The sequence below is a fragment of the Phytophthora infestans genome, genomic scaffold, assembly GCF_000142945.1.
Source record: "Phytophthora infestans T30-4 supercont1.8 genomic scaffold, whole genome shotgun sequence".
In the NCBI taxonomy this organism is placed as follows: Eukaryota; Oomycota; class Peronosporomycetes; order Peronosporales; family Peronosporaceae; genus Phytophthora; species Phytophthora infestans.
The window spans coordinates 2,954,617-2,979,213 of record NW_003303751.1 but is presented as its reverse complement, the minus strand read 5'-3'; the positions used below and the strand labels follow the sequence as shown (position 1 = coordinate 2,979,213).

Sequence of the window (24,597 nt, the reverse complement as noted above, 5' to 3'; positions counted from 1 at the left end):
AAACAGTGGTTGGTGTGGGGATGCTACTGAGTTCGCAGTGTATGACTACAGGTTCCGGTACAGTCGCTATGCCGTTTTGCTGTCGACTGCAGCGATCGGCTACTTGATTAGCAGCGGACTAAGTGCTTTTTAAATGTCCAGGTAGCACCTAGTCGTGCTATGATACAAATGGCCGCAGAGGATATGGTGCTCTCTAGTTCGGTAATAGTCGCAGAGGATGAAGTATTAGCACCGGCTTGGGACAAGTCGATGTCCGTGTTGACGGTCGGAAATTCTGTGTCAAACACAGTCTTCCAGTCATTCGTTTATCCTCCCCTTCGACGCCTCCAGCGATAAGATATGTACTCAGCTGGAGTATTCCTACATGTATTATCAGTCGACCGTCAACTTTGGATACCCGAGCTGTCCGTGGCACGCACGAGTGGTTTTGAACACGTCTGCCGAGAAGACACTAAAATTCAGCTAAAAAAACTGAGCTTGATGACTTGGATGACGAAAACCTTCCGATGGAGCAAAATACACTAAATGTTTTCTTAGACCTATTTCGCCGTAGCTGGAGTTGGCAGCGTGGATTCATCAACAAAAGTAATCCGTTGGAATCGCCCTTGATCGGAAATTTGAACAAGATGCATCGCCAAAAATGTCAGTCTCGGCGAAGTGCTAAACCTGACGAAAGCTACACGCCGGGAAATCAACTTCCTTCAGGTGTCCACACGAATGTTACGGTCAAGCCTGAAATTTTGACGAGGAAGACACGAGCACTACGACATTCGATTACTTTACTGTCAAGTATTCTCGCCCGAATAAATCGGATACCGTTGTCTTCGACAGTATAACGTTGGAAATGGCGTATCCGATCAACACGTCGTGTCGAGAAATGTGTGTCGGCTTACAAGAGATGATACTGAAAGATTCAGCCAATATATTCGATACCAGCAGTGCTTACACAAAGATGATACTGTACCTAAGAGACCCGCGAAGGTGAAAAAGCGTCGTCGTTTGGCTTAACAGTTCCTGCGTCGCAATGTCAAACAAGTCGATGATCTTTTTTAGCGGATTTAAACCGGCGACATGGGTAGAGACAAATTCATTCCGTAACAACGGGAAAAGTGTCGTGGTACCTCCAAGATTTGTCAGATTTACCGGCATATACTACATATAAGTACGGGTGCGGATTTTTCTCGAGTAATTCACGGATTTCTTTCGAGTAAGGCCCTTATTCGGCGACACTTCGAGTAAAAATTTCAATTTAGATTTTCTACATGCCAGTAGATATTAATATCTATCGAGTAAGCTTAAAACATGGGAACACCGTAAGCTCGCCGCAAAATCAAGCATTTTATTCAACAGTGGGAACCCACTGTCTGACGATGACGGCCCGTACTGCCCAATTATGCTATCAACTGGAATGCTGGGACCGAGCGACACCGTGCTCGACAAATGATACGTGCAGTAGCGTCGGCACGACGGTAAGACAACAAGAGAAGATGGGGGCAATAGCAGTGGCATGCTTCAGAAGCGCTGTACCGCGTCATCTTGATGGTACGACTTCGACAGACTGGGCCTCGACTCGAAGCTGCTCCTGAGAGCAGTGCGCGTTAGTCAGGCAGTTTTAACAATTTCCTGGCTCTCCAATCAATTCGCTTTTCAACTTACCTTCATGAGCTCAAGCCCCCTCCACCAAGCGTCGGTATTTACCCCTGCTAATTTCCAACAAGGTATATTTGAGCGTCAATTTGACGTCGAGAGCGCATGACATCAACTATCTGTTACTGAAAACTCTGCCCTTCTTAAATAAAATAATTCATTTTACTTAAGTGACCAATTATTGAAAATACTTTATTGCAGTCCCGAATAGCGCATAAATATTTCAAAACAAATGGGCTCGAGAAAAAAGGCTAGGTCAGTTCACATTGTCCTTGGAAGCAGGAAAAATGCATCCTACAGCAGTGTAGACACTTCCACAATGTTGGCGCCCAATAGAACACACGAGAATCAGACACATACTTGAAAAGTATCCGGTTATCGACACAATCTTATTGCACATTTTTACTCGACAAGCATCCGTTTCTAGCGGCTACTTGCAGGTGATCCAACATTTACTCGAAACTAATCTTTTCCCTTTAAGTGGGGCTTATTAATATTAATAAGTACGATGCTTAAAAGAGTGCCGAGATATTCGTGCGATACAGACGCTAATTCCACGCATTTAGTTTTGGGAGAAGATGGGATCCCTCTCCAAAACCTGAGGTTGGTTCTACCGGGTATGGCGATTTTTGGCCAGACTACAAAGGCAAAGTTGTTTTTTTACCACCGATATTTGATCACCTCAACGGAGATGCGGACCTAATGAAGCTAGTTACGCGGTGCTCCCACGAAGTAGAGACTTTTGTCGACCGACCTAAAAGAAATCATCTTTATATCGAGGACAGCCATCAAGCTGCGTGTATCGGTATACTTCATTTGAAAGCCCAAAGAGCATCAAAAGCTTGCACCGGATGGAGTATTGCAAGACAGCTTGCCAGGGTGGCCGAAGCTTCAATTTAGCGGCAACAAGAATCATGTGGCGGTCCGCGTGTCGATTCCGATTGCCAGCATGGCGCTATCATTATTATGTTGCGCCGTACTTGCCACCATTGGTGTCGCCAGTGTATGTTATCGCAGTCACTGACAGAATTGGTCAGCTGACTGACGCACGGACAGTGGCGAAAGCAATCATAAACGATCGCAAGTTTCCACCTTGGTTGCTTGAAATGAAGCTGGAGCACCAGCAAGTCCCGAGGAAAAATATAAATGACGAACTTAACAGAGGAACACGTGAGCCCTGTGGTGTGTAGGTAGCTAAGGCGTCGATGCTTCTTTGCTTGCCCCTTTTGCTTTTGCCGCTGTCCACTTTTCATCAGTTCCTGATAAGCGCAACAGCTCCTACTTAGACCTGTATGTTGACACGTACGAGAGAGAATCCATAATCGCGATGAAACGAGAGTTCATATCGCGTTGAATTAAAGTGCTTGAGTTCATAACGCGTTGAAACTTCAGTTTGATGACCACAAGTTACGAGGCCGCCAGTGTGTTCAAGCGAGTCAAATTCTCGGCGATATTTTCACAAGCGCTGATAACGCAGCTCATGACGATGAAATCCTCCATGGTAATCCGCTTCTTGTGATCGTCCACATACCCTAACAAACACTCGCCGTAGCTATGTTTCAGAGCTATCGCGGCTTCTGTGAGCGTAAACGCCTCGACGTTGAGTAGCGCTTCAGGAGCTGAACTTTCACTAGCCGACGACATGGCTCGGAAACGGTGTCGTCGGTTGGTCTTCAGAGTTGCCTCCGGGTCGTTCACAGGGGAAGATTCAGACTGCGACGCAAAAACTGCCATATCCACAAAATTTGACGAAGCTCGAGGTCGAGAATCCTCTGGCGCTGGTGGTGACACCATGGAGCTGCGTTTCTGCCTCCCTGGAGTTGACGGATCATCCGGGTCATCGGTTTGAAGAGAATTTCGACGAAGGATACTCTTACGAAGTAGACGGCCGCTCTTAGAGTGGGTCAGCTGGGACCCGTTGGGTCCAGTAATGACGTCGCCAACTGGGACTTGAGGCTGATCATCGTAGATCTCCAATTCCAGTCGGAAACCTTCGTTTAGCGCTTGCATGAACTCGTTGAAGGAGATTTTGCCGTCTCGGTCCTTGTCCACTAACTGCATGAATTCATCGACATACTGCTCCATTCCTCCAATGCCCTGACTGCCAGAGTACGGCATGAGTTTCTCGAGTAAAAGACTCAGCTCCGAGGCATCGACAACACCTCGACGATGCACATCAGCAATACGGAAAGCTTCCTTCATCTGCAAGTAGATGGCGTGGTCTTCAGCTGTGGAGCCTGAGAATTCCTCGCCAAATAACGTCACCAATGTATCGAGAGCCCCCTCGACTCCCGCCTCCACCACAGCCAGACTCTGATCCCACTTGATCTTGGCCACAGCAGGTGACGTTGTAGTCACATTGGGCAGCGGAGACGACGGAGATTGGACGTAATACTCTTCAGTAGTCGACTCTCCTGCCATCTCTGCAACCATCGCAGAGGTAGGAGAAGGAGGCTCTTGAGCTGCAGCATACGCCGCGGTACACTCAGCCTCGATACGACTCTGTTGCCAACGTCTCAACGGCTGGTCTTGTCCGCTACTTCGACGGTTCTCGTGCCAATCCACGAGATCCACCAGGACGTCAATTCGATCGAGGATCTCGCGACAGACGCTCAGGACATTCGTGTACTTGGCCGTCGAGAACTGAGGCTTCCACAGTGTCGGCTCCATACTAGAACCATTCAGAAGCTTCGCCTGCGTCTTCAGAAGTTCAGGGAGCGTATCTTTTAGTTGATCTCTCAGCGCCTTGATCTCAGTGGGGCTTAGTAATGCGTTAGCTATCTCAATGTCCTCCTCCGTTAGAACCCCCGTCGACGTGGCTCTCGGATGACTATACGCGATATGATGACGGAACACGTCGTGGAAAACCCCACAGTATTTCGTCAGCAACTGCTGGATGTTACTTCGCAGCAGACCACGCGCACTCCGAGGGTGGATCACAACTTCTACGATCATGAGGATGAGAATCCCCAGCGCATTCTGCGTGAGACTTGCGTACGATACTGTGGTCGAAGCCGAGGAGCTTCGGCAGCTGTGGTCGAGCAGCACCGAAGCAGCCATGAAAGCTGAGGTCATGCCGGCCAACGCCATGTAGCGACCACAGAACCACACATACATGGACCCCACTGTCCACACGAACAGCACGATGTTGTTCAGTGCGTTGTAAATGTTGTCGTCCGCCACTTTGCACACGAAGAAGCTGAAGATGGAGGGCACCACGGTTCCAGCCACCAGGCCCCCCACACGGTTCACGGTGTTGCCGTATGTCCCTCCAATATTGTCCTCCGCCACCATAGCGATCGCTGTCGGGGCTGTCGAGCTGAAGGCGAAGATGAAAGTCGCACAGCAAATTCCGATGATGATTGCCAGAGTCGTTCGGAACGCAAAGATGATAAGTCGTCGAGGGTAATTCACAGGCTGCAGCAGACTTCGACATGCCAACTTTATGAAATTCTTGACTCGGTAGCGAGCTGAAAAGTTCTTGCGGTTGAATTTGTCCTCAAACTCCAGCAACGAGACCACGAAGACGTGGAAAGAGTACACGAACACGTTCAATGGCATGGTTTTGCCCACGTCGTCTGCCGAATGAACGTCGGCCGAGAGGAGGTTCCCATACAGCGTCGTGTACTTTGCCATGAGACGCTCCAAAGCTTGCTGTACACTGGCGAATTTTGATGACGACATGGCTAGAATCATTGAACATAACAGTTAGGTTAACCGAATTCAGAAATAAAATATATCAGAGTTACGTACTTCGCGACGAGTTAACGATCTTGAGTGAGATATCATCGAGAAGATCGTTGGCCTCTGCTTGCAGCACGTAGAACCTCGTTTGCATCTTCTGGAGCAGCACCACGTGCGTCCAGTGACACGTCTCCGCCTCGATTGCAAATTTCATGGCGCGTAGATCTGCGAGTAACTTGGCGTACAGCTTTACGAGCTGCTTGGCCACTGTCTTGTTGAAGTGGAAACAAACTCCGAGTCCGATCAGCTCCTCCCACCAGCAGTCGCTTAGCAGCGATTCCATCGTAGTGAGACGCTCGTGGGCATTGTCGAGTAACCGGTCAAGGCGCAACTTGAAGAAGTCCATCTTCTTGATATCTTTGGCTCGGAAACAGTACGAATCGACGATCAAGTTCAAGATATCGCGGATGTCGTGAGGAGACGCAGCCATGTGGCGCCGGATCTTTCTCATTGCACTGCAAACACACAAGCATCACAAAATGGTGAGCACTTCCAGAATAATTATAGAATTAGAGTAACCCACCCATATATCAGACGTACAAGATAGGATACGGAAGAACCATAATCGCCAGCGCAATTAGAGTGCCCACAACGCCAACCGCACTGTAAATCGACAGCTGCTTCAGTAAGTTGTCCGTGCCGTAATAACTGTTACCCTGCGAGTTGTCCTTGAGAATATTCGTGAATACAGGATTCATCGGGTCCACAAGAGTCAAAGCTGTTAAATTACACACAAGATCATGATTAGTGTAAGGTTCTAACCTTCGATACAGAAAGGTTACAAACTTACTGAAGTACAGATTCGTGCTCACTGCGAACTTCTTGACGTTCGATTGCTACAAAATGCCACCCCAAACATCAGTATAAGATTCGTAAGGACTGGTAGTAATGTCCCTACTACAGTACGTACTATTGGTGAGAGTAGAACCACCAGCGTAAAGAGCGCAAGCAGTGGCAACGTGACGCCCCAGTCTTGCAGACTCACGTAGTACGTGCTGCCGTTGATGTTCTTTGAGACGGTCATGAGGTCTCCTTGGGTAATCGGCACGCAAGCGAACACAATAAAGTTGTAGAAAAGTGCAATGGCGACACCAACGTCGATCTGCCACACTTGTTCGAGCACACCGCCCACCGTATTGGAAGCAGCGTAGATGACCATCATGGAGGCGACTGTGAGGCCTCCCAGATAATAACTGGCCGGCAGAAACATCCACTCACGATCGTTGCCTTCGGTCTGGATCATCCCTGCCAATAGAACTCCCACCGAAAAGCGTACTGCCAGCTGCAGACGCTGCTTGAATACTCGCATTTCTTTCGGGTGTTTATTTTTCTTGACGCGAGCTACGCGACGACGTAGTTTCTCGGACGCCTCAGCCGACAGCATCGAGATGCTGTTCGACTTTTGCTTGCGAAGACGCAGGCGCATGGATTGCGTCTGAGGCGGTGGCGACTGCAGGTCTACGTAGAAATCGCTCGTTTCAGTGGCGGATGTCAATGGCACTCCAGAGTCATCGATATCCAGGTCCACGGAGATGTGGTCGTTGCTTGCCGAGCTTGACAGGTCATTTTCCGCTGCACTGCTGGTGTCGTATTGGAGAGGTGCCATGCGTTTAGGCTGGAGATGGCAATTATGAAATAGAGGAGCGGGTCCTGGAGTTGCAGGATGGCAGTCTCTCCGTTACACTGCTGTACGCGTTGCGCACGTCGAAAATGCGATTTTTGAGTGATTAGCGTCGCTTCTGCTCAGTCTCGAGTTGAGATGTGATACCCTTAGTAAAATATACTGTCAAAAAATGAAAAATGCCACATTAATTAAGAGCTTTACAAGTAATAAATAGTACCCGACATAGACGATTTCATTGAAAAAATAGACATAGCGAGGGATGTCAAAAGATGCTTGTCGCACAAAACGTCGAAGACCATCCAGCGAAAGACTAAGCCTCGTGGACTGCTACCGCAGCTCACAACGACGAAATGATTGATCCCTAACGTTGTTTCCCAAGCTCTGGCTGCTGAGAAATGTCTTGGATACGGCAACAGTCCGGCCTTTCAGCGCACTGGAATTGTTCGCCAAGGACGGTGCAGTTTCGAGCTGGTGGCGCCGTTCCAGCGCTAGACGCATTGGACAGGCACGAAGTCATTCCCGCAACTGGCACCCTTCAACACCACTAGGACCGGTCTGCGAAGCATGCTCGAAGTCAAGCTGCAGCTGCACTACAAGTACAGTGGTGGAGTTCCTTATCAAACGTTATGCTGCGTCTGATCGAGACTTTCAGAGTCGGAAGTGCGTTTTGCGGTGGCGGACCAACTGAGTCTATAACAATTTTGCCAACGCTCACAAGCGCCTTTGTCAACACATGCATACTGTTGCAGTATTACTGCATGCTGCTGAAGCAAGATACTGCTTCAGGATAGAGTAATCAACCTATTAACCCATGTAGACCGAACTCTATTCTGTATTATACAGAACAATTGTTTGACTTGATTAACATATTGCTGTTAGCTCGGTAAAATTAATCCGTTGCAAGCCGTTCGGCATGAGCAGTGTCGTAGACGCTGTGAATTGGGACATAGGAGATGTTTTGGTTGCCATAAATGCAACAATGTACCCACCATCTGTACGATATCTCTGTTTTTATTGGCTTAGAAATGATGTGCAGCGAATCTGTCAAAAAAAACTTTGATTATCAGTATCCCCCGGAATCCGATAGCAAAACGGTTTTGGCGCCAGAATGACTGGTCGCGCTAAAGGTTTGTCGGCGCATCGGCGCGTCGGCGCGTTCCCACACCAACTTTTCGGCCAGTTCTAGACTAGACGGAAGTGAAGAAGAACTAGGCTAGAACTTGGCTGAAATGTTGGTGTGGGAACGCATAGAACTGCTGACAGGGAGAAGGAGGTATTTATTTCAATGCGGCATGAGAAACTAATACTTCGCTAACTAACCTCGGCATGCTCTCATGCATCTTCGCTGCGTTTACGCTTACGGAATCGAATATTCTTTCTCAGGTGAGCAGGTATGGCAGTGCCGTTTGCCCAAGAGTCATGCCAAATTTGATCGCATGTGAGTCGGTTTCCTGCTTCGTTTTGGCGCACGCAGTTGCAGAGGGGGGCATATCCATCGTGCAGCTCCTCACAGGCCTCGCAGAAAAAACGGCTCTCAAACCCTTTGGTTTTTGGTGGAGCCATAGCAGAACAAACCTTGCATAGGTGCTGACGTCGCTTGTCCTTGTATTTTCTCTCTTGCTCTTGTAGTTGGTACTCAGGTCGAGGCAGTGTAATCGAGGCCAAGTCTTCTGCTTGCTCATTACTAGCCAAACTTGTCGCGGTGAGTGCTAATAACTCGACATGTAAGAGACGCATGTACTCTGCATGACTTGGTACTGGTTTGCCATCTTTTCGCATTTTTATCTTATGCACGATGAAGCCGTTCACGATGGCCATGTCGACGAACCCGAGAAAGAGCTGCCGGTAATACTTCTTGAAGGCAACGCATCGCTGGATTGAATACCTCTGGAGACGTAACTGGTCGTGCCTGTCAACGCCCCCCATTCTACTATGATAATCGGCAAGTAGCTTAGGACATGGCACCACTTGAGATATCGCGGATCCCTTCTCCTTTCTGGTGACGGTGGTAGCCGTGGTTGCACAGCCGGTAGCAATTAGATTCACAGGTTTTGAGTCCATCCAGGACACAGCAACCAGGTCAGGGTGATCCTTCGACTGGGCAATACGATAAGTTCCTCGGGGCATCGACACGGGCCGCTTTTTCTGTGTGAACGCGAATCCAGCTGGCCACCCGAGACGGTCGCTTCGGTGTGTCCCGACGTAGTAATACCCTTTCTCCATCAGCGCGATCGCGAGTGCGCACGATGAGTAGAAGTTATCCGCAATTATAAGACGTTTTCCGTGCTGCCCATCCAGAGCTAAGGAGACGTTGCGAATGACAGCTTTCTGCGCGACTCCCTTCGCTTTATACTTGGCTACTTTTCGCTCTGCAGGAGTCTGCGCGTTCTTCGACTCGTCCGAGGCACGCATGTACACTTCAATGCTGAGCCATACAGAACACCAAGCACAATAGTAGTCAGCTAACTCCGTATCCGACAGAACATGCCATTCTGTACCATCCGGAACAAGCTAATCAGCGTAGCTTATGCTGTATCGTACAGAGTAAAAAGAGAATACGAACCAAGAACAATACCCGGATTCCGCACAGCAGGTAATGTACACCTTCGTCCCGTACTTATGCGGTTTGTCCTTGTTGTAGACGCGCACCGGATTGAACTTACTTCGGTTAGGAATGGTCCCCTCGTCGAAGCTAATGCGCGCTCCAAGTCGATACCCTCGGCGAAACGTCTTCTCCAGTGTCTGCAATACAGGTCGCACCTTCCAAGCCTTGTCAATCGTAGCAGCGCCCGCGGCTGAGCTCTGAAAGTGAAGGTATCTCATGATGGTACTAAAACGATCCCGAGACATGTATCTGTTGAACGTTCCTCGGGTATCGCTCCATCCTCCTGTGTCCGCCAGTGCTTGTCGAGGCCATCCGTTTGACTGCACAACGACCGCGCTATCAGCAGACCCACCACGTGCAAAATTTCGTGAGCCTTTATCGATCTTGTCTTCGTCAGCTTCTCCACCAATGCTTCTACTGGTTGTACTGTCTTCTTGGGGTCCTTTGCACTAGCCTCGAGCTGCTTAGCACGCTGGGCGGCAGCGACACTTAATATACACTCGATACGATACGCCTCGGACTCCTTCGCAATGTGAAACCACAACTTCTTAGGGAGAAAGTAGAAAAATATACCCAACGGCGAACTGGCGAAGGCTGCGGCAGACCTGGTGGGCCCCCATGTTCCGTTGTATAAGTCGGTTGCTTCATCAAGCTGTAGGTCGCCTGTACTCCGGATTATACAGAATTACAAACATGTTAGAAAAACTACCAGGCACAGCATAAAAAGAGGCAGCTGAAAGTACTCTGTATGATACTATCTTACCACAATGGTTTTGATCATAGATCTCCCCACCAGAAGCAGCCATCGTGCGCATAGCAATATCATCTTGTGCAAATTCGCTGCTGTCGTCTTCAAACTCGTCATCTGATTCCACCTCGCTTTCGTATAATTCGGATAGGTCCCCAGGAGCATCGACAGGATCTCTAACAGACTCAACGTCTTCTTGAGGTGCCAGGCTATGGTCAGCTATGCTCACATCGTCCGCATCAACAGGCCCAAACAATCTTTCAGATCTCATCGCGTCGATAAAGTGTGGGGAATCGAACACATCCAGACCGGTCCAACTGGTCGCAACCTCGCCACATCCTTGTTCTGTAGGAGCCGTCACACTACCTTCGACGTCATCACCGTGCTCTGTATCTGCCGCCGCAGTCGGTTCCGTATCTGCCGGCGCAGTTAGCTGCATGGCATCAACTTGCTCGGTATCCGCCGCCACAGTCTCCTCCTCGGCGCCCCCTTGTTCTGTATCCGCCGGCACAGTCTCCTCCTCGGCGTCCCCTTGTTCTGTATCCGCCGTAGCAGGTTTCTCCACGTCGCCCCCTTGATCTGTACCCGCCGCCACCGTGTCATCTTCCACTGCACCAGACAAGAGGGTTCGCGAGGGCATTCGTTTCCTTGCAGCTGCATACGCGGCCTGCTTTCCCATTGGAGGCCGTCCGGCAGTTATTGGGCCCCGAAAAGAGGGGGTAAGAGGAGGTATCAACCCTTCTCGCATAGCAAAACCCCACAACGCTTTTGTGCCTAGTACATTCAGCGTTAGAAAAAAGCAAGTCATGTTTATGGCGGGCAACACGCACCAACAAAGTACTCCACTCCTGCCTTGTCCTTACGAAGCCGACCTTTCACGCCTGGTTTTACATAGGTGTGCTTCGAGTCCAGGCCTGTCGGCGGTCGTGCCCTCCATCCAGCCTTGATCAGAGAGGCCCATAAACGCTTGAACTCCTTTGGGTCAATCCACTCCGTCATTTCTGGACGATTTCACGAAATGGTGGGCGAGAAGATGGGATGAAGTTAGAATTTTAAAACCTATGGACGAAATGCGTGGGCGAGAAGATGACGGGACGAAGTTAGAATTTTGAAACCTCTGGGCATTTTATATTGCCTTTTCTATTGCAGAGGAATAATACCCGTCTATCTCCCGGTCTGCCCCATCCCCACAAATACAAACTCCTATATGCGCAGAATCGCTGTCGCCAATTGCGTATATAAGCTTGCAGCATACTTCCCACTGTCATATTCCATATTCTGTATAATACAGAACACCGGGCTTAAAGGGTTAAGAAGTCTTGGAGAAGTCTTCACCCTATAGTTTTCATTAATCAACCTATTAAGAAGTCTTGGAGAAGTCTTCACCCTACAGTTTTCATCCTGCTCAAAATTTGTGCACCGTGTCGAGAGGGGACACATATCCGTGCACCGGAATAGGTAATTGCCGTATGAAAAAAATAACGTCGAAATCGACATCCGCAAAATGGACTGCACGCACCGAAAATAAAACGTATTTTATTGGCGTTTGTAAAATAGATAGAATGTAACAGCACCACCAAATCGGGCGTGCTGGTGATGCGATGCCAAGTGTATGCAAGCTGTTCGAGCAATCAAAGTCATGTAATACATGTTTTGCTCAATTAGTGAAAAGAAAGTTGAAGCTGTCATGACAATTAATTTGTGTTCGTGCACCAGTACAGCCGCGACAACAACATTCATCGGACTTTGATAATTGGAGGCCTAAAAAAATACAATCAATTGCTAATATCCGGCGGAGGGAGTAAGTTATTAATAGGACAGGTGTGCCAGCTAACCAAGGAGGAGGCTGCGAGGGTTGATTCACAGCCGTCACACGAGTTATAATGTAGCGAATTGTCACTAATCCGTACCAAAATAGAGCTAAAAGTTGATTCATGGCGGTACATGTCGGTCAAGCGGCATCATCAGCTTATGCGCATCGGTCAAGCAAAATTGGGTTATTAATCCATGTATCTACACAGAAATTGCTGATGTACCCAGTACAAGTATTTAGCTCATCCGGTACATGAGCGGAGACGAGATATTCTCACTGCTGCAGGATCTGGACAAGTGCGTACGAGCTCCTTTAGTTAAGTACTGACAAAGTTGGCCCTTTTCAGTGCAGTCACGTACCATTGCAACGCTCCGTTCTTGTGTCGGGCCGATTCGATCCTATTTTGGCAAATACGTCATGCCCATTTCTTCAAATTTGGCTCCAATGCTAATTACCTTTTTCTCATGGCGAACTCGTCCCAAGAGAAACGCGGCGATCGAGCCAATCAGCGTGCGTTGATGAAATATCGTCACCGTCGTCTTCGTGTGCTTCAGTCCATTCTGAGCCACAGACACTTATTACCATAATCCAAGTCTCTTTTTAGAGCTCAAGCGGCATCTGCGCATATAAACCACCAATACCCACAAACCATGAGCACGATCGAAGCCAGCTCGGAGCGCTCGTCATGGAAGACCGAGAACCCCAATCAGGCGCGTGATGCCATCTCCTGGGACGCATACACTAGCGGTCTCAAGGCAGGCGCTGTCGCCGCCGTATTAGCCGCGGGAGCGGTGTACTCTGCAAACAAACACTGGCCGGCTTTCCGCAACCGCCTGAACGTGAGTGGCAAGACCGCACTGGTGGTGTCGCCCTTCCTCGCAGCCTTCACACTTGAGGCTGAGACCCGTTTGATGCACGGAGCACGCAACCCAGAAATGTACCTTGCCACAATGGACGGCACGTACGTGGAAAAGGAAGAGAAAGTGTCGCAGCTCAAATTCTGGCAGAAGAGTGCCAACTTCCTGTATGACCACCCGTATCGCGCTCTGATCACCGTTGGTGTGCCGCTGGTAGGCGGAATCTATAGCTACCAGCACCTGAACAAGGGCATCTCCACTTCGCAGCAGATCATGCACACGCGTATCTACGGCCAAGCGGCTGTAGTCGTTATGCTGTTGAGCTCTATGGCCTTCCACGACTACATGGCGAAGCGCGGCAAGTTCACAGTCGAGGATAATGAGGACTAAAGCGAATTCAGGATATTGTAGATGACAGCTCGAGACGGATCATACTCACCCCTCGATGGCAGAGGCTTTTTTGTAAGTCTCACTTTGTCTCCATTTCGAAAAGATTTTCCATTTTGCAGGCTCGACTACCCAAAAGTTGACCAAAATAAAGTGATTTTTTATTGTACGCGGCGACCTTTTGCTTCGTCTTGTAAATTTGGATAATCGACGAGGAGTTTCACAATGTCATCGCATTTTTCGGGTCATGGCTCAAGATGGCATCAGTTGGGAGAACGCTCTGGAACAAGATGACAGCCAAGCCTCTTGTCCGCCCGAGCGATGTGGACGTGCAGACGCTGGTGGCGCCATTACCTCCAGGCGTGGAGATGCCACGTCGAACATCTTCCAAGCCAAGACGACGACGCACCAGCAGCGGCAAAGCCAGCAAAACCAAGCCCATATCCAATGCGAATACGAACACAAACCGGCCCGACGGCTCGCGCGTGACCCAGCAGCAGTGGAACATGTGGGAACCTGTGCTGACGCTCGGGTGGTCGATCGGAATCTGCTTCGCTCTAGCGGCGGTATGCATCGGGCTTGGAATTCTGATCGTCTACACGTCGGGTACACTCACGACTCTGCGCGTAGTTTACGACGGTGGCGACGAGGCACAAGCGACGCAGCCGGACGGTAACGTCACGCATCTTTCCAATTGCCGCCTTGATTCATCGAATGATTCCAATTCATTCCACGCCGCCCATACCTGCTACGTGCATCTGAAGCTTCCGAACGACATCAAGAGTCCTGCACGAATCTTCTATGAGCTAGACGGGTACTACCAGAACCACCGCCGCTTCGTGTCGTCCGTCATCCGTACACAGTTCACGGACGAATGGCGACCAGAAACAGCCACCTCCACACTCGAGTGTCATCCCATGAAGTCTATCACTTCCGAGCTCTGCACGGTAGGCGTCTGTGAGCCCGAGTCAGCTGCCAGGTATCGCGAGTTTTTCCCGTGCGGTATCGTGGCCAATACTCTGTTCAATGACATTTTCTGGCTGCACGAGGGTATTTTGCCGTCGGGAAAGAATCTTACGCGCACGGATATGACGTCCAGGGGAATAGCACGTAACTACGCTGCACACAACAACAAGAATCCGACCTGGGATGTCTCCACGGACACCTACCTGCCTGTGTGGCTCAACCCGAACATGAGCCGCATCATCCCTCCGCCCACAGGCTCAACAGCTCCACATATCACTTCCGACTACACGAACAGCACCGCTTGGGTGCACGATGCGCAAGACTCGTACTACGGTGTAGGCGTCGGTCTGGAGAATGAGTTCTGGCGCGTGTGGGTCGAGGGCGCCGCCATGCATCCGTTCCGCAAGCCCTACGGCCGCATCGAGCACGATCTTCCAGCCGGTACAACGCTCACCTTTGCCGTGCAATCCAATTTCTTCGTACGGTCGTTCGGCGGTGCCAAGGCGTTGGTACTGGAAGAGGTGGGCTGGTTCGGCAGTACTAACTACATTCTGGGAGGGTTCTTCCTGGGCGTTGGCGCCATTTTCGCAGTAGCTGGCATCTTCTTCACAGGTCGCAAGCTGTACAACCCTCGCGCGCTTGGAGATGCGTCCGCGTTGGCGTGGAAGAAGAATTTGTAGCGGACGTTGCTAGTCGCTGATATTAACAAAGAGGTCCTGGACAACTTTTGCCTTCGCTCTTGTCCTTCTTAGAGAGGTAAGTTGATGAATGAGGGAAGTCTGTACCCTTCACACCCTTCACCAATCTGGTCAATCTTTGACAGATCCGAGATAAACCCGCGTGATCGTTTCGTTTACGATTTCGTCCACTTTATGTCCATCTGCTGACGTACTTGAAGAGAAATGTCTTCTTAGAAGTCATCTGTTACCATGAAGTCTTTTGACTAGGTGTAGGGGCGTTCACCCCAACAAAATGATCACGCGCCCACTGAGAGTCTCAGTGAGACCCTGAAGAGCTGTCCGACCCACTCACTACAAGCACCGTCGAAACCTCAGGGGTAAGTTCATTCTCCAAATCTCCACGTCGAGACCAAGTTACATCCCATCATAAGTGTCAAGCTTCAAAAACGCCATGAGCTCCGTCGAACACAACGCGTCGTGGGAGTCCGCGAACCCGAACAAGCGTCGCGATGCCATTGCGTGGCACGCGTACACTAGTGGCGTCAAGACCGGCGCAATGACTGCCTCGGTCGTGGGGGCAGGTGTCCTCTCTGCCAACAAGTATTGGCCGGCGTTTCGCAACCGTTTGAACACAAGTGGCAAGACCGCGTTGGTGGTCATGTCGTTCCTGGCTTCGTTCACAGTTGAAGCCGAGAATCGACTAGTGCATGGAGCGCACAACCCCGATATTTACATGGCCACTATGGATGGCACGTATGTCGAAGAAGAGAAAGAGGTGTCCAAGCTCAAGCTCTGGCAACGCGGAGCCAACTTCCTGTACGATCACCCGTACCGTGCGCTTGCCTCGGTCGGTGTGCCGCTCGTCGGCGGCATCTACAGCTACCAGCACTTGAACAAGGGCATCTCGGCCTCGCAACGAGTGATGCACACCCGTATCTACGGCCAGGCAGCGGTGGTGGTGTTGCTGTTGAGTTCGATGGCGTTCCACGACTACATGGCTAAGCGTGGCAAGTTCGGCGAGGAGGAAGAGGAGGAAGAGGCGCATGCCTAAGTCAACGGCAGAGACAGTTAGGTTGCGACAGGAAGAGGATGCCGAAGGCGAAGGCTGCCATCCCTGTCGATAGTTTTAAAGTACAATCCATTTATTTTTTTGTTTTGCTACGAAGCTGCGAGTGTGTTGAGCCGTGTCAAGTTTAGAGCGATGTCTTCACAAGCGTTAATGAGGCAGCTCATGATGATGAAGTCTTCCATTGTGACGTGTTGGTCCTCGTCGTCCAGCGACCGCAGCAAGAGTTCGCCATAGCTCTGCTTCAACGTCGCTGCTGCTTCGTTTAAAGAAAAGGACTCCACGTTTAGAAGCGCAACATCGGTGCTTTCAGTGCGAGTCTGTGTCCACCAGCGATGCCGTCTGGTAGTAGTAAACCCGGTCTCAGGAATCTTTGGCACTCTTCCGTCGCCACTACTGAGCACATACGAGTCTTGACCTGACGAGGAAGACGGCGGGGTGAAGAACATCGTTGATCGAGGCATAAGAACTCTAACGGCCGAATTAGGAAGCGTCATGAGTGCGTCACTCGTAGCAATGCTTGACTCCAGCAAATCAACGGCCGAGCTGTCGTCCGAGACATCCATCGAGGCAGGACACTCTTGTTGCTGAACCGGAGGCTCCTTATTCATCTGATGATCTGCGTTGCTAGGGATCATCTGCGTCGTGTTCTCATAGATCTCGAGCTCAAGCCGGAAGCCATCGTTCAACGCCTGCATGAACTCAGCAAAGGTGATCTGGCCGTCGTGGTTCTTATCCACGAGTCGCATGAACTCGTCGACGTACTGCTCCATGTGTACATCTCCCTGACCCCCAGAATACGGCATGAGCTTCTCCAGCAACACAACGAGCTCCGAGGCGTCCACAGCAGGCATTCCGAAATAATCATTGTATTGCTGCTTCAATACAATAGTTTACACTTAATTATTGATTTTTACAAATTGGATGACTTTGTCCAATTAGTTATTTTGTATTTACAACAAAGTACTTTATTTTTTCGTAAAATCTAGTTTTCTTTGCTTTGTTTTGCGTAAATACGGAGCTCGGTCTCCAGATGGCTGTTAGCAACGGTCGCTCAAAACGCGAACCTGAGGCGCTCGTCTATCATTTTTGATCTCACCATGGCTCTCGCCAACACCTTCACGACCAAGCACGTCTGCAGCTACTTTTTTACTGCCAGCTTGGCGACTTCCAGTCGGCCACCATGAAGCTTCAAGACGACAACGTAACGCTTCTCGATGTGCGCGATATCTTTGATGCGCTCATCGAGAAGCATTCCGTTGTGAAAAAGTATCTTGCTGCCGACGCAAATACGTGGACTTCGAGCGAGCGTGCGTTGTAGCCCTGTCAGGCGCCGTGGACGAGCTGACGAACGACCAGGAGCTGATGTTGCAGCCATTTGAGACGGTACCCGCAATTACGACACCGGACACCAGGCACGGACGCCCACAGGGCTTTGCCGACAGAGTCTTGGCGACTAGAAAAAAGCGGCGCGGTGCAAAGAAGATATTTGATGGTGTGCTTTTCATCCCGCCGACGTCAAACACCGTGGAGCGTCTTTTTAGTGTGGCGAAACATACTCTTTTCCACCATCGCCAGCGTATGCTGCCTATTCACCTTGAAACCGTGTTGTTCCTGAAGATGAATCGGCGTTTCTGGGACGCAAACACTGTAGCAGCTATCGTGAACGCAAAGTAATGTGCAGTGCTGTACATCTAAGTAGTTAATTTTCCAATACACTACTATTGATGTCAATTATTTATTTCTTAAGCTGTAGTTTTTGTAGCAATAGCTTATTTTGGCATGGACCTTCAATATGATTGCAATTGTATTATCGGAATGCCTGGTCCACAGTCCCACTGTGGTCTTTGTCAGCGATGCGGAATGCCTCCTTCATTTGGAGATAAATTGCGTAGTCATCTGCTGTTTTGTACGTGAATTCCTTGCTAAACAGCGTCACGAGGGCGTCTGACGACTCGTCCACCGCCGACTCATAGCCATACCGACTGCAATCCCACCTCGCTTTAGCCACAGCAGGCGTAGCATTCGAGGGAAGAGGCGGTAGTGGCGCTTCAGGGATCAGATCTCCAGTTGTCGGGGCCATAGCAGTAAAATACACTGTTTCAGGATGTTGAGCTCGCTCTTCCTCCTGCTCGTTGAACGCAGCAGTGCACTCTTCGTTGAGACTCCCAGCGTTCCTGCGCTTTAGACGGTAACCTTTATGGACACAGTCTTTATTCGACCGTTCCCTCCATTCCACGAGATCAGAAAGTAGTCGTAGCCGATCGAGCAGCGTCCAGCACACAGCTGGCACTTGAGTGTACTGCTCGTTCGAGAACGTGGCCTTCCACAAGCTGGGCTCAGCAGTAGCGTCTTGAACGAGCTGCTTCTGCTGCTTGAGAATTGCTGGCAATATGATGGAGAGCTCCTTGTGTAGAGCTCTCGTCCCCTCTTGACTCAGTTTTGCTGTGGCTGGATTCATTGAGCCTATCTCGTCCACACTCGGTGCTGTGGCGTCTGTGCTGGTGATATGGTGTGCAAATACTCGACGAAAGACCTTGTTATACGTCCCCAGAACCTGCTGGATGTTGGCGCGTAGTAGCCCTCGTGCACTCTGTGGCTGTAGACATACTTCCACGACCATCAAGGTAAGAATGGCCACAGAATTCTCTGTCAAACTTGAGTACGAGAGAGCTTTTGTCGTCTTTCTACAACTATGATCGAGCAATACGGAAGCGGACATGTATGCCGATACCATCCCAGCCATGCGTAGGTACGACGAGCTGTAGCAGACGTACATGGAGCCCACAATCCAGATGAACAAGACGGCGTTATTAAGTGCGTTGTAGAAGACCACGTCGGAGATCTTGCACACGAAGAAGTGGAGAATAGAGGGCACAACGGTGCCTGCCACCAGTCCAGTCATTCGATTCCTCATGTTCCCATACGTACCACCAACGTGGAATTGCGCCACCATAGCGATCGCTGTCGGGCCTGTCGCGCTGAAGGCAAACACGAACGTGGAGATGCAGTACGCGATCCCGCCAGCGTCGTACGCACGGCAAACATGATCATTCTCTTCATGTACATAGTGCCTTGGTAGATACTGCACCACACCATCTTAAAGAACTTTGCGATACGATATCGACAGGAGAAATTCTTGAGACTTAAGCGCTCTTCAAACTCAAATAAAGTGTGGACGAACGAGTGGAACGAGTAGATAAATACGTTGAGCGACATGGTCTTCCCCACATCCCCAGTAGTGTGCACCTCAGCCGACAGCATCGCACCGTATAGTTTAGTGTATTTCTTCATAAAACGACACACGGTTTGTTCCAAGTGGGTGAATTTCGGTGTGGGCATCTCTGTCGAGGCTTCGAGTACTCGTTCGGCGATCTCCTGTAATAAATCGTTGGCTTCAACTTGCATAATGTGAAGACTCTGCTGCATTCTCTTCATTAAAACCACGTGTGTCCAGTGTCCATTCTCAGCCTCGATAGCGAATTTCATCGCTCGTAAGTCTTTCAGAAGCCGAGCGTAAAGCTTGACAAACTGCTTGGCCACATTTTTATTAAACGTGAGGCACAACCCCACACCCAGGATCTCTTCCCACCAGCAATCATCCAGAAGCTCCTCCATCTCCGACAATCTGTGTTGTGCTGCGTAAAGCAGTCGGTCGAGTCGTAAGCGGAAGAAATCCATTTTCTTGATGTCTTTGACTCGGAAACAGTATGAGTCCATGATCAAGTTGAGGATCTTGCGAATGTCAGTTGGAGCATGACCCATGTGCCGCATCAGTTTCTTGGTCGCACTAACAGTTAAGGAAATGGTTAGAGTTCGGATGTTAATAAACCATTATTGGTATTAGAACTTACAAGAGCGGAGTGGGTACAGCACTGTCATCAGGCAGATCAACGTGCCAGCAACATCGATGATACTGTACACTGCTAGGTTTTTCAAAAGGCCCTTAGTGACGTAATCGCTGTTGTTGAGGTCCTTCAAAGCTGTGCCACCAGCTCTCGGATTCATGGGGTTGATAAACTTCAGCACTAATCAAGAAATAAACAGCGTTTAGCGTTAAAACAAGAACGGTTAGAGATGGTGTTGACTCGAACGTACTGAAGAAAGCATTAGACATCACCGCGAACTTCTTCACGTTGTGTTGCTAAAGATCCAGAGAAAACAAAACGATTCAGTCTTTGCACTGAAATACTCTTCAGGGGTTGACGTACGATCGGTAGCAAGAAGATCACGAAAGTGAAGGTGAGCATGAAAGGAGACACCAATCCCCAATCATGCAGACTCACAAAGTACGGCGTATCGTTCAGATTCTCCGGTACCGAGATGAGATTTCCCTGTGTGATGGGGATGACTAAGAACACTCCGAAGTTGTACAGCAACGCTATCCCCACGCCCAAGTCGATCTGCCAGATCTGCTGTACCACGCCACCAACTGTCGGTGCAGACGCGTAAATCACCATAATGGCAGCATACGCTAAGCCCTCTAAATAGTAGAACGAGGGTAGAAACTCGGAGCCTGTAGAAGATGCTGAAGACCCCGTCTGAAGAACCCCAGCCAGCAGAACCCCCGCAGCAGCTCGAGCTGCACAGCCAATGTGTCTACGGAATGCTGGACGATCCGTTAGTGCAAGGATTGGAACACCGACGTCCTCTAAAACTGCATTCGAATTTACCTCTTTCTTCAGGTCGACGACCGGTTTTCTTGACTCGCGTTACGGTTTTGCGGCCTCGAATTTCGTCGTTCGCCACGGAGGAGGAAGCGGTCGACAGCTGCTTGCGAAGTCTCAACTTCATGGACTGAGTCGTCGGCGTCGTGGGCGAATATAAGTCCATGTAGTTCTCGCCTACACCGGTCATTCCGCTTGCCATTTCTAACGCCGACGGACTTCGAGCCCTCGACTCTGGCTTGAGAGGACGCGGAATCATCGCGAGAAATTCGTAGTGAAGTTCATCTGCCGGCTTGTAGATTGGGGTGTTGCAAAACCTCGTTTAGTGGACGCTATTATCATCTGGTGAGAGAAACGACCATTCTAATAGAGTCAACCCGTGTTACGATGAGAGCATCACTACAGCAGCCTCTTCAGTGTTGAATGCTAGGATTCCATCGTGGCAGAGATTTGCCTCATTAGTTTTTCTCTTTTCAAATACAGTACTCACAATGAAACTTTAGCTAGTATTGTAGCTACAGGACAGCATCACCCTTTATCATCTATACCGTTCCAATTCCTGCTTACTCATTATACATGCCCTCAAGCTCGGAACCAAAGCGCTTGACGATAACTGGGCGCTTGAGTTTGAATGTCGGTGTGGCAAAGTCGTTCTTGGGGATGAACTGCTCCACGTGAATGTAAAATTTCTTCACTTTTTCGAAGCCGAATAGTTTGTACTCAGTTGCTAGCCGCTCCATCTCGTGAGCGATGTCGGTCTTCAACTCGGCTCCAGCTGGAGACTCGGCGCTACAAAGCATCTCAAAGGAAGCCTGAAGACCTTTACCTATCGCCCATTTGGCCACGATCTCAGCATCAGGAACGATAATGCCGACGAGGTAGCTCTTCATCGAGTCACCATGTACGAAAGCCTGTGCAATGAGAGGACTCTTGATGTAGATTCCCTCGATCTTCTCTGGGGCCACATACTCGCCTTGCGAGAGCTTGAAGATGTTCTTCTTGCGGTCAATGATACGCAACGTACCGTCCGGATTCCAGCAGCCAATGTCGCCCGTATGCAGCCAGCCGTCCTCGTCTATCACCTCCTTCGTGACGTCTGGCTGCTTGTAGTACCCCACGAAGAGATTGTCGCCTTTCATCAGGATTTCACCCCGAGGACAGGGCTTATCTCTACTGGTATAGTTCATCTCCGGTAAGTCTTCGAGGCATATCTGCACGTTGCCTAGCGGGATCCCAATGTGGTCTCCAGGAGGGATCTCATCGGTTGAACATGATATCACAGCTCCAGTCTCCGTCAGTCCATGACCTTCCAGCATCGTTGAACCGAATACAATCTGACAGAACTCCTTCACGTCCTTCGACAGAGGTGCAGAGCCGTTCATCATACGACGAACATGTCCACCCAGCGCCTTTTGGGCTTTACTGAAGACTAAAAAGTCCCAGAACCAATGCGTCTTGTAGCCATCTTTGAGGTAATACTTCTTCGAGGCGTAGGCTGTGTCGAACAGCCATTTCTTAAGGCCTCCAGCTGCTGCAGCTCCTTGTGTGACTTTGTCATGGATCCGATTCAATAGACGCGGGACTGAGGGGAACACGGTGGGTTTCAGCTCTCCGAGGTCGTCCATTAGCAGCTTGACATCGCCGGAGTAGTACCCGACAGCCGCTCTGCTGTAGATACACGTCGTCTGGATCACTCGCTCAAAGCAATGAGCCAATGGCAAGTAGGACAGGTGAATATCAGTCGGGAGTAGGAGAGTGAACTCCAGAGAACAAGCTGCTGCCGCCATCATGTTGGCATGAGTGAGCATCACCCCCTTGGGGTCCCCAGTAGTGCCCGACATGTAGCAGATCGTGGCCAAGTCAATCGGAAGCGGGGGATCCGCAGACACGACGTCGGTCTTGCCGTCCTCGATCAACTGACTCAACGTCATGAGCTTCACCTTGTGTTGTTCCGCTAAGATCGTTTCTTCTTCATCAATTTCATCCTCGAACTGCACTACCGTCTTGACACTGGGACATTCGTGTACTACTCCCATGAGGACTTTGAAATGTTCCTTACCACAGAAGACGATACTCATCTCTGTGTGGTTTAGAATGAACGGGATGGCAGTAGCCCCCAGTGTGTCGTACAGCGGCACCAATGTGTAGGCCATACGACTTGCACTGTGCTCGACAACGGACCATTGATAGCAGTTCGTAGCAAAGACTCCGACGATGGCGCCTCGTTGCAGCTCGAGCATGTGACTCATACCCGACGCTGCGGCCTCTACAACCGGTAGGAAGTCATTGAGCGTCACCCACTCGTAAGCGCCTGGTTTGCCCGTGACTGGGTCGGTCTTTCTCCACCCGAAGAGTTTGTTGCTTCCTTCTGGGTCGAACTGGCGACGGAGCTCCGTCAGGTTCTTGTACAGCGTCATATCTGACGTGAAGCCGCTTTTAAGGTGACCCATGCGGATCGCTCCGTGTGTGGCAGTAGCCAGAGGTTCCGAAAATGTTATTTTTATTGAGACTGGCAAAACAGCAATAAAAATAATTTTAAGTGCTTGGAGCACCACGGGTGCAAAAATTATTGGTGTTATTGCATGCAACTAGCCGAGTGCCGCCGCTACGCGGCGGGAAAGAATGAATGTCGTTCCTTGTATTTTGCCTCCGTTCCGCTCGCCACGGGCTCGCTTCACTACTCGCACGGTAGGTTGGTAGATTTGGCTCAGGCGGGCCCAAAGGCCCGCAGGGTTGCAAAAGGTGCCGATTTGGGCCGCCTCGCTGCGCTCGGCAGCTTTGAGGCCAATCGGGGCCACCTTCGCTGCGCTCGGCAGCCAGTAGGAATATTTAAATTATTTTATCCAATGATTTGTCCGGAAAAGCGTGACAGGCACGACAATTTAGTGTGACGGACAGACAGGTTGCTGCAGTAGATGTTTAACCCCTTGAACGCGAAGGTTTTCCAGTGCACCCATTTACCGAAACCCTTTCGACGTTAACGTGTATGTCGGGGAAGGGTTTTAATAGTTAGACTGGTATAAAATTAATCCTGTAGGATGGTTAAACGCATTGAACCCCAACACCTAGGATGGTGAAAATTTGATATCGTGTATCCTACAAGAATATTTGACTTTGAAATACACTATACCAAGATATCGTGTCTAGGAACGTACAAAAACTGCTCACAGCCCAGCGCACTTTTCTCCTAAATATAGACTTCAAGTTCAGGTAAAAAGGGAGATACAGATTTCATACTTTTATCAAGACATATAAGATTGCAAAATCATCTGCTTAAGGTGTCGCAGCGTCGTTGTGACGTCTCTTTGACGGCCTACTGGTGTCATCATCCCCGCTGTCACCACTCGCAGACTTTGCTTCTTCGACACTACCGGCGGCTGGCCTGCGCGCGCGGATCTTTCGCTTTCTCTGTGACGGCGGCAACAGGCTGCCGTTACGCCAATGCTTGTGCCAAATCTCGAAGCACGAAACGGACTCACTGTTGTTTGCATGCTTGACCTTGTTGCACAGGTACACACGCGACGCCAGTGGCTGCTTTGAGCTTGTGTGTAGCTTGCAGGTGCTACAGTAGAATGTAGTCTCGCCCCCTCGCGACTCGTCGGAGCCCTTAAGCACCGAGCATACTTTGCATGCTCGTTGACGTCGCTTTCGACCTTTCCCGTTGTTTCCATCCCTCCACTCATCCACCTGCACCGGTACGTGGGTTCGCTGCATTGGCGGAGCGCGTGACTTCTTCGGGTACGCTCCACCGCGCGGAGAGCATCCCAATCCGTCTCCTGCAACTGCGTCAGCT

The 24,597-nt window shown here is 50.0% G+C and overlaps 7 protein-coding genes across 7 annotated transcripts; 3 read left to right on the top strand and 4 right to left on the bottom strand.

Moving 5' to 3' along the window:
• Positions 1–3,054: 3,054 nt before the first annotated feature.
• On the bottom strand, positions 3,055–6,997 carry PITG_06580 (uncharacterized protein; the record flags this gene model as incomplete). Its single annotated transcript, XM_002998625.1, has 5 exons — positions 3,055–5,333; positions 5,401–5,846; positions 5,932–6,109; positions 6,182–6,227; positions 6,302–6,997. 5 exons carry the CDS (start codon positions 6,995–6,997, stop codon positions 3,055–3,057), a joined length of 3,645 nt encoding a protein of 1,214 aa, XP_002998671.1.
• A 5,778-nt stretch (positions 6,998–12,775) lies between these two features.
• PITG_06579 (uncharacterized protein) lies at positions 12,776–13,594 on the top strand (the record flags this gene model as incomplete). Its single annotated transcript, XM_002998624.1, has 1 exon — positions 12,776–13,594. One exon carries the CDS (start codon positions 12,832–12,834, stop codon positions 13,426–13,428), a length of 597 nt encoding a protein of 198 aa, XP_002998670.1.
• An 88-nt stretch (positions 13,595–13,682) lies between these two features.
• PITG_06578 (protein kinase) lies at positions 13,683–15,071 on the top strand (the record flags this gene model as incomplete). Its single annotated transcript, XM_002998623.1, has 1 exon — positions 13,683–15,071. One exon carries the CDS (start codon positions 13,683–13,685, stop codon positions 15,069–15,071), a length of 1,389 nt encoding a protein of 462 aa, XP_002998669.1.
• A 399-nt stretch (positions 15,072–15,470) lies between these two features.
• Positions 15,471–16,236, top strand: PITG_06577 (uncharacterized protein; the record flags this gene model as incomplete). The annotated part of the gene is made up of 1 exon (XM_002998622.1): positions 15,471–16,236. The coding sequence occupies one exon, from the start codon at positions 15,523–15,525 to the stop codon at positions 16,120–16,122; it is 600 nt and encodes a 199-aa protein (XP_002998668.1).
• Positions 16,237–16,423: 187 nt separating this feature from the next.
• On the bottom strand, positions 16,424–17,515 carry PITG_06576 (uncharacterized protein; the record flags this gene model as incomplete). Its single annotated transcript, XM_002998621.1, has 3 exons — positions 16,424–16,457; positions 16,546–17,015; positions 17,291–17,515. The coding sequence occupies 3 exons, from the start codon at positions 17,513–17,515 to the stop codon at positions 16,424–16,426; spliced, it is 729 nt and encodes a 242-aa protein (XP_002998667.1).
• A 494-nt stretch (positions 17,516–18,009) lies between these two features.
• On the bottom strand, positions 18,010–21,063 carry PITG_06575 (uncharacterized protein; the record flags this gene model as incomplete). Its single annotated transcript, XM_002998620.1, has 8 exons — positions 18,010–18,062; positions 18,124–18,565; positions 18,617–19,192; positions 19,234–19,927; positions 19,988–20,165; positions 20,236–20,281; positions 20,349–20,746; positions 20,811–21,063. 8 exons carry the CDS (start codon positions 21,061–21,063, stop codon positions 18,010–18,012), a joined length of 2,640 nt encoding a protein of 879 aa, XP_002998666.1.
• Positions 21,064–21,367: 304 nt separating this feature from the next.
• PITG_06574 (long-chain-fatty-acid-CoA ligase, putative) lies at positions 21,368–23,254 on the bottom strand (the record flags this gene model as incomplete). The annotated part of the gene is made up of 1 exon (XM_002998619.1): positions 21,368–23,254. One exon carries the CDS (start codon positions 23,252–23,254, stop codon positions 21,368–21,370), a length of 1,887 nt encoding a protein of 628 aa, XP_002998665.1.
• Positions 23,255–24,597: the final 1,343 nt, after the last annotated feature.